The sequence below is a fragment of the Ranitomeya variabilis genome, chromosome 5, assembly GCF_051348905.1.
Source record: "Ranitomeya variabilis isolate aRanVar5 chromosome 5, aRanVar5.hap1, whole genome shotgun sequence".
Taxonomy (NCBI): Eukaryota; Metazoa; Chordata; class Amphibia; order Anura; family Dendrobatidae; genus Ranitomeya; species Ranitomeya variabilis.
This window is the reverse complement of record NC_135236.1, coordinates 26,681,726-26,690,808: the sequence shown is the minus strand read 5'-3', so window position 1 is coordinate 26,690,808 and position 9,083 is coordinate 26,681,726. Positions and strand designations below refer to the sequence as shown.

General features: G+C 41.4%; 1 protein-coding gene across 1 annotated transcript; it reads left to right on the top strand.

The window, feature by feature from the left end:
• The first annotated feature begins 4,499 nt into the window (after positions 1 to 4,499).
• Positions 4,500 to 5,423, top strand: LOC143774757 (olfactory receptor 2D2-like). The gene has a single exon (XM_077262519.1). It carries the CDS (start codon positions 4,500 to 4,502, stop codon positions 5,421 to 5,423), a length of 924 nt encoding a protein of 307 aa, XP_077118634.1.
• The last annotated feature ends 3,660 nt before the right edge of the window (positions 5,424 to 9,083 follow it).

Genomic DNA, 9,083 nt, shown 5'->3' with positions numbered 1-9,083 from the left:
TTTATTATTTACTATGTGATATTGTGTGTTTACGCAGTAGTGTGTATTACATATTGTGTGTGTTATTTTGTTCATTTTACTTATTAGGACCTTTTGGTCATGTGACAACTTTTCACCATTTCATTGGTATTTGGTTCTTTTTATACTAGGTGTGTTACTAAGTAGATCATCTGTGACAAAGACCGCTGTGTCATTTGAAATGCGTCACTTTCCTCACAAGTGTTATGGTGTTGTCCCAGGAGCAATCTCTCTATTTTAACCATGTTGGATTAAAGTTTCATATTTTATTAGAAGCTGGAACATTTCTTTTCTATTTCGATTTCCACTACGTCTCATCAGGACGGAGTTCCGGGCTTCTTCTACTAATCGATGAGCTGACTTTTTTTCCCTTTCTGTGTGTCCTCAACTCTGCTGCCCGGCTAATCCAACTCTCTCCTCGCTACTCCCCTGCTTCTCTCCTCTGCAAATCCCTCCACTGGCTCCCAGTTTCCCAACGAATCCAGTTCAAACTACTAACACTGATCTACAAAGCCATCCACAACCTGTCCCATATATCTCTGAACTAATCTCCCCAAATCTTCCCTCATGTAATCTCTGATCCTCCCAAGACCTCCTACTCTCCTCCACACTTATTCGTTCCTCACATAACCGCCTCCAAGATTTCTCTCGACCATCCCCCATCCTCTGGAATTCCATGCCTCAACAAGTCCGATAATCCACCACCCTCGGATCCTTCAGGCGGAACCTGAAAACCCACCTCTTCAAGAAAGCCTACAGCCTGCAATAACCATTCTGCCACCTCTTCACCACCTGAGCAGCTGCCTCATCACCACCTGAGCTGCCGCCTCACCACCACCTGAGCTGCCGCACCCCTGACCTTCTTCCCCACTATCCCATAGCATGTAAGTCCACAAGGACAGGGTCCTCTCCCCTCTGTACCAGTCTGTCATTGTATATTTGTTTACTGTAAATGATATCTATCACTCTGTATGTAACCCCTTTCTCATGTACAGCACCATGGAATTAATGGTGCTATATAAATTAATAATAATAATAATAATAATAATAATAATAATAATTTGAGCAGTGTTTCCATCATTTTCTGACATTTTTAGAACTTAAAAGGACCCCGAGGGGGATTGCAGTAAAAATACTCGGGTTTCCCATAGACTTACATTGGGCTCATTGCTCAGATTGAGTACCCGAGTATTCCAATTTGCTCGACCCAAGCATTTAAGTGCTCGCTCATCACTAATCCTCAACCCTGCTCCAGTCTGGAATTCATTGTGAGCATACTACCTGAGATTAGTCTACTATTCCTGGCAGAAGAATTTTAGAGATCTTCATGAATAAGATCACTCATATATCCATATTCTACAGCTCTTGTGCGGCTTTATTGTGGTCTTTTAGGTAAGAAAAACATTAATTGATAAAGTCATTACAGTATACTTGTCATTAATGGAGTTTTCTATCTAAGGATTAGTTTTCGGGGTTTAGTTGTTGTAATTGCAACTGCCTCATGGTCCAATTCATCATTTGCTTTTTTATTTTTACTGTTCTGTTTTCTTCTTGAGATTTTTGTTACAGTTTTTTGAGAGAAATTCTTCAAAATGGAGCATGCCGTTTATGAATTTAATCAAAATTGGTCTTCATATTTTTTCTTTCACCTTTTATACAACTTTTAAACTCAGACACTGGAATGTTTAAAAAAATGGAGCAAACATTTTACAAAAAATCTGGCGCATATAAAACTAGTCCAAGGGGAGAATATATTAAATTTGAGCAAAAATGTAATGACTTTTTAAAAGTTGTAAATTTTGAATCAGGCAAAAACATTTCTATAACCTAGAACCAATAGGTCATGTTTTCAGGATTTCCTTTTCATTGCCCAGAAAAGCTTCTCTGCAAATCAAATTTACCTGGAAAATTTGCATAGGTAGGTGAATTTTAATTTTTCCTAATCCACTCATGCGTAGTCATCAATCTTTAAGTTTCTAAGAAAAAGTGTTAAAATGTATGAAATTATTTTAGGATTGCAGCCATTTTTGGGGACTTTAAGGGCCATCAAAAGGTAAAAAATGTTGATATTCTTGTACTCTCCTTACTAGGGTTGAGCGACTTTTATTTTTATAGGATCGGGTCGGGTTTCACGAAACCCGACTTTCTCAAAAGTCGGGTCGAGTGAAATCGGCCGTTCCTATAAAAAAGTCGGGGTCGGGGTCGGCCGAAACACGAAACCCAATGCAATGCAATGGGATACTATGGTTCCCAGGGTCTGAAGGAGAGGAAACTCTCCTTCAGGCCCTGGGATCCATATTTAAGTGTAAATTAAAGAATTAAAATAAAAAATATTGATATACTCACCTCTCTGATGCGCCCTGGTAGTAACCGGCATCTTCTGGGCCTAAGAATGGCGCTTGAAAGACCTTTCGAATGCTTCCCGGCTTGTGATTGGTCGCGGCGGCCCACGTGACCGCTGAGCGACCAATCACAACAAGCCGTGAGGTAATTCTCAGGTCCTAAATTCCTCATTCTAGGAATTTAGGCCATGAGAATTACGTCACGGCTTGTGATTGGTCGCTGAGCGGTCACGTGGGCCGCCGCGACCAATCACAAAGCCGTGACGTCATTTAAGGCCCTTCACGCGCTAATTCTTAAGAAGGAAGGCTGCCGGAAAGAAGCAGGGTGCTTCCGAGGGTGAGTATATACCTAATAGGAATATACTCACCCTCGGCTTCTTTCCGGCAGCCTTCCTTCTTAAGAATTAGCGCGTGAAGGGCCTTAAATGACGTCACGGCTTTTGAGGCTAAACCTGGACACAGATAAGTGTTTCAGGCTTTTTTAAAAAATTTATTGTTTTCACCATTTGGGTACTTGTAACCATGTCATATACATATGGGTACTAGATTATTTGTGATATTAATTTGTGACGTCAACCTGTGATAGCAATTTAAACAGTATCTATTGGTCACTAAGTGTATCTATCTTCAGCGTTTGCTGAAGTGAGTCTTTCATCATATGTAACCACTAGTCATTAGGTGCATATAGGTTATGGCTGGTTAGAGTTATTTATAGTGATATCCTTGAGGGTCTGACCGAGCTATAGGTATCCTCTATATGGGTCACTAGTGTAGCCCCTAAGGCGCTGCCCAGATTTAGGATCCCCAAATTTCTGTAGGGATTCAGCCAGGGTCAGAAGGGTCAGCCGCCGACGAGCGGGGGCGCCACTTTGCGTCCAAGAGGGTGCCAACCTCCGCTGACAGGCAGGGTATTCTGGCCAGGGATTCCTTAGGGTGCACTAGCCTTAAGTAACAGGATACAAATTATATTAGGGGTCTATACGGTCAGACCAGTTGTTTTGTTTTTTGGTGAATCGTTACCTGGTTTTTGTGTTCCATCGTTGGTTCCTATGCTTTTGGCTTGGTATTAGGCGTGTGTTAGTGGTACAGTATTTTCACACGGGCATAGGGACTTATAGGGCTTTAAGGGTGAGTCGACGAGGAGCGGGGGCGCCACATTGCGCTCAAGAGGGTGCCAACCTCCGCATATAGGCAGGGAGTGTCTTCAGGGACGTCTAGTGGTTATATTTCGTCCTTTTTTCTGCCCCTCTCCCATTGCCCTTCACACTTTTCGGGCCAGGTTTTTATTAACCCATTCCCATCAATAGGGATCGGGGTGTTGTGTCATATTTTAATCCTAAATTGGTTAAATAAAGTTTTTTGATATATTAGTTTTTTCATTCTTCTTTTTTGAACACTAATTTTGATTATCAGATAATATACTTTTTGGTGACTCACCACCCCAACGTGCGTTTCACCACTGGCTTCTTCCGGTGAGATATTTCTCTTTTAATATAGTAGTTTTTTTAACTATTATCAATAAAATGTATATTTTTTTATTGACGGGAACTCTATATTTTTTTGGTTGATGGTCATCAGAACTGTGGTTATTCTATTATGTTCTGCGGTCTAAAGACTCTAGAGTATTAAAAAGGATATTAAATACAAATAACATCTCAAATAATAGAAAATCCTTGGAAAATCTTTGCAAAAAGGCAAAATCACATTCTTATTGATTTAATCATCTTTAGTCATCAAGGTTTAAGTGTCCGATAACCTCATTTCTGAAAGTATAAAATTAGATGATTTATTAAGTTCTCTTACTTTATATGAAATGGGAAGAATATTTCATGATACCTAAATTACCGTATACATGGCAACAATTCGCTCATGAGTTTAATCGCAGTATCACCCAAGTTTCACACGGTCACACAGCAACTTGGAACTGACTTTCAAAAATGCGAGTTGCGGACTGCCGTCGTCTTATGGTACAATACATCTCCACGTGGGGCTTATCAGCATCAATAATCTGTGTATGAGGCATTATTTCTACATGTAGAGTTTTGTGATCTTTTAATGTTTTCATTATTTACATACTTCACTTTCTTACAAGAAATAGACTTCAATCAGTTTATCTTGTTTTCAGTGTATTCACTAAAAATGTGTGACGTCAACCAGACTGAAGTCACAGAGTTCCTGCTCCTTGGATTTACAGGTCTATATAAATACAAATTTCTGCTCTTCATCATTTTCTTCTTCTCTTACCTGATAATACTGGCTGGAAACCTCCTCATTATAGTGTTGGTTTCCACCAATCACAACCTCAATACCCCAATGTTCTACTTTCTCAAGCATCTAGCTGTAGCCGATATCCTTTCCACTACGACCATTGTGCCCATGATGTTAAATATAATTCTATATGACATGAAGGAGGTGCCAGTGAGGATCTGCATCATCCAGCTCCATATGACATTCATATTTGGTTTTAAGCCAATGATACTGCTCACTATAATGTCTTATGATCGATACTTGGCCATTTGCTGCCCGATGCGCTACAATTCTATAATGCAACCTCATGTTTGCTTCAAGATGCTTCTTGGCTCCTGGTTTTGGAACTTTGTCCTTTCCCTTGAGATGATTTTTGTTTGGCAGCTGGAGTTTTGTGGTAACAACACAATAGATCACTTCTTCTGTGAATTTCAGATACTTCGTGAATTGACTACTTCCGACACTCACCTCTTGACTTTAGTTGACTTAGTAATTTACATCATTGGTGGTATCACCCCTTTTGCTTTAATTCTTATCAGCTATTTGAGTATTTTCTTCATCATAATGACCCTTTCATCCACCAGTGGCTTGTCAAAAGCCTTCTCCACATGTGGCTCCCATCTCACCACTGTATGCATCTATTATGGAACTCTCCTCACTATTTATGTGATACCATCCAATGAGAGATCAATGAGCATGAACAAGTTTTTATCTGTGCTGTACATTGTGGTGTCTCCAATGATGAATCCCATCATATACAGTCTGAGGAATCAGGAGATCAGGGGAACTCTTCAACAAATGTTTAGAAAATGTTAAGGATATACTTAAATGAATCACCCATATTTATGAGACTATCTTAGCTGATTACTGTATTTCCAGTTGGGGAAAGGGAGGAACTACAGATTTGTTTTCTGGATTTTCTTGACATAATATTCACAATAAATCATGGATGAGATATGTTATGACCTGGTGGTTAAGGAGCAACATGGGACATGCTCTTGAGGAGGTGGTACCTGTACTGACCGCAGTTCCTGAGCTTAACACAACACTAGAAGTAGCCGTGGGATGTTCCTGTCACTCCCTAGACACCTTGTCACAGCCGGAGAACTAACTACCCCTAAAGATAGAAACAGGAAAGCTATCTTGCCTCAGAGAAAATCCCCAAAGGATAGGACAGCCCCCACAAATATTGACTGTGAGTGGAGAGGGAAAAGACATATGCAGAATGAAACCAGGACGTAGGAAAGGAGGCCAGTCTAGCTAGATAGATAGAACAGGACAGAATACTGTGCGGTCAGTATTAAAAACTAGAAAAATCCACCACAGAGTTTACAAAAATCTCCACACCTGACTAAAGGTGTGGAGGGTAAATCTGCTTCCCAGAGCTTCCAGCTTAACTGAATAAATCCATACTGACAAGCTGGACTAGAAAAAACATAGAAAGTGCAGAAAGATTAAGTCCACAACAAGTGGACTGCAAAAGAACAAAGCAAGGACTTATCTTTGCTGAACTGGTCAGAATATCAGGGAAATCCAAGCAGAGATGTGAATCCAACCAGGAACCATTGACAACTGGCACAGGCTGAAGGATAGAACCAGGCTAAATAGCCGAGCCAGAAAGACAATCAGTGGAAGCAGCTGCTGACTACTAAATCCAAGGAGCAGCAGTACCACTTAAAACCACCAGAGGGAGCCCAAGAGCAGAACTCACAAAAGTGCCACTTACAACCACCGGAGGGAGCCCAAGAGCGGAATTCACAACAGTACCCCCCCGTGGGGAGGGGTCACCGAACCCTCACCAGAGCCCCCAGGCCAATCAGGACGAGCCAAGTGAAAAGCACGAACCAAATCGGTGGCATGGACATCGGAGGCAACAACCCAAGAATTATCCTTCTGGCCATAACCCTTCCACTTGACAAGATACTGAAGCCTCCGACTCGAAAAACGAGAATCCAAAATTTTCTCCACCACATATTCCAACTCCCCATCAACCAACACCGGGGCAGGAGGATCAACAGAGGGAACAACGGGCAATCAGAAATAACATGAGCAGAATCACCACAAAAAAAACACAGCCTATTCTGGTGTCTGAATCCCTGCCGTTCTGCTCTAGTCAAAATCCTATCACATTGCATAGCCTCAGGACTCTGCTCAGAGGACACTGCCATATGGTGCACAACTTTGCGCTCGCGCAGGCCCGATCAATCTGAATGGCTAGAGACATAGATTCGCTCAAACCAGCAGGTGTGGGGAACCCCGCCATAACATCTTTAAGGGCTTCAGAAAGACCCTTTCTGAAAATTGCTGCCAGAGCCTCCTCATTCCATTTAGTGAGCACATACCATTTTCTAAATTTCTGGCAGTATACACTCACTGACCACTTTATTAGGTACACCATGCTAGTAATGGGTTGGACCCCTTTTGCCTTCAGAACTGCCTCAATTCTTCTTGGCATAGATTCAACAAGGTGCTGGAAGCATTCCTCAGAGATTTTGGTCCATATTGACATGATGGCATCACACAGTTGCCGCAGATTTGTCGGCTGCACATCCCTGATGCGAATCTCCCGTTCCACCACATCCCAAAGATTTCATGTTGTTTACGCCAAATTCTGACCCTACCATCCGAATGTCGCAGCAGAAATCGAGACTCATCAGACCAAGCAACGTTTTTCCAATCTTCTACTGTCCAATTTCGATGAGCTTGTGCAAATTGTAGCCTCAGTTTCCTGTTCTTAGCTGAAAGGAGTGGTACCCGGTGTGGTCTTCTGCTGCTGTAGCCCATCTGCCTCAAAGTTCGACGCACTGTGCGTTCAGAGATGCTCTTAGGCCTACCTTGGTTGTAACGGGTGGCGATTTGAGTCACTGTTGCCTTTCTATCAGCTCGAACCAGTCTGCCCATTCTCCTCTGACCTCTGGCATCAACAAGGCATTTCCGCCCACAGAACTGCCGCTCACTGGATTTTTTTTCTTTTTCGGACCATTCTCTGTAAACCCTAGAGATGGTTGTGCGTGAAAATCCCAGTAGATCAGCAGTTTCTGAAATACTCAGACCAGCCCTTCTGGCACCAACAACCATGCCACGTTCAAAGGCACTCAAATCACCTTTCTTCCCCATACTGATGCTCGGTTTGAACTGCAGGAGATTGTCTTGACCATGTCTACATGCCTAAATGCACTGAGTTGCCGCCATGTGATTGGCTGATTAGAAATTAAGTGTTAACAAGAAGTTGGACAGGTGTACCTAATAAAGTGGCCAGTGAGTGTACTTCTGCCGCTTCCTGACCCTGACACAGGGCCAACAAGGTCTTTTCTGCATGATCCACAGAATTAGGTTTGTCATACAATAATCCGAGCGCTTGAAAAAATGCGTCTACATTAAGCAATGCCGGATCCCCTGATTCAAGGGAGACTGCCCAGTCCTGAGGGTCTAGTATAGAAGAATAGGAGACAAAAAAGCGCATATAGGGTCTTATCCTCAGGACTGCTCTTAGAGAATTATGAGAGAACTGCTCACCTGATGGTGCAAAGTAAAGGCGTGTAATTTGTCAGCTGCTGCAGATCCACAGGTCGGCGCTGCGACCTCTTAGAGACGTTATAATAGATGAATGTGGATAAAATCTGCGCTGCTGTGACAAATACTGAATCCAGATATAGTTGTAAGGTGTTCAGGTGGTTTATTCAACGCGTTTCGAAGCTCATGGCTTCTTCTTCAGGAAGTTTCCACACAAAGATATGGCACATCGTACTGTTGCCTCGCTTATATACATACAAAATTCAAAAAAACGGCGCCAAACAGTCTTCTGACATGTGACAGACAATGTCAAAGTTCAAAAAAGCCATTTTACATTAGAATAAGCTGTTTTTAACATGATTGTAAATCGTTGATATCATAATTACAATTGATGCACAATTTAATACAGTTTCAATTATTTTTCAGAGTCCAGGACGGAAGAAAAAATAAAAAAGAAAATGTGTGCGAAATGACGGGACAAGAACTTGTTTGGGGGTATAAACAATCCCCATTCTGCTCCCTCCACTATACATCTCGCCACGAGAGAAGTTGTTCCTGATGAATGGAATCGGCCAACACCTTTCTATATAAAATTCATGTATATTTGCAATTATTTATTAAATGATTTTTAAAATGTAAATTTAATAAAATTAATAAAATATAACAATAAAATTCTCCTTTTGGGATTATTTTTTCCTTTAATGGATTCTTCTAATCAGGTACTAGTTTGATAATTGTGGTGAGATTTTTAAAAACAATGATAAAATATTAATTATATCCTCACTTGGAACGAACCATGGAGAATTCCTTCTGTCATTTTCTTGGGCCAAATTAAGAATGAAGTACCCGTGAACGATCAAGAGAAAGACTTGGAAGCTACAAAAAAATGCTAACAACCTGTATAATCGCTGTTTCATTGCCATCCTGCTTTTAGTCTAGTTCATCCTGTTTTAGTGATTTATT

What these genes read in the sequence shown, in the direction of transcription:
- LOC143774757 (XM_077262519.1), top strand. Translation starts at nt 4,500, where the DNA reads ATGTGTGACGTCAACCAGACTGAAGTCACAGAGTTCCTGCTCCTTGGA.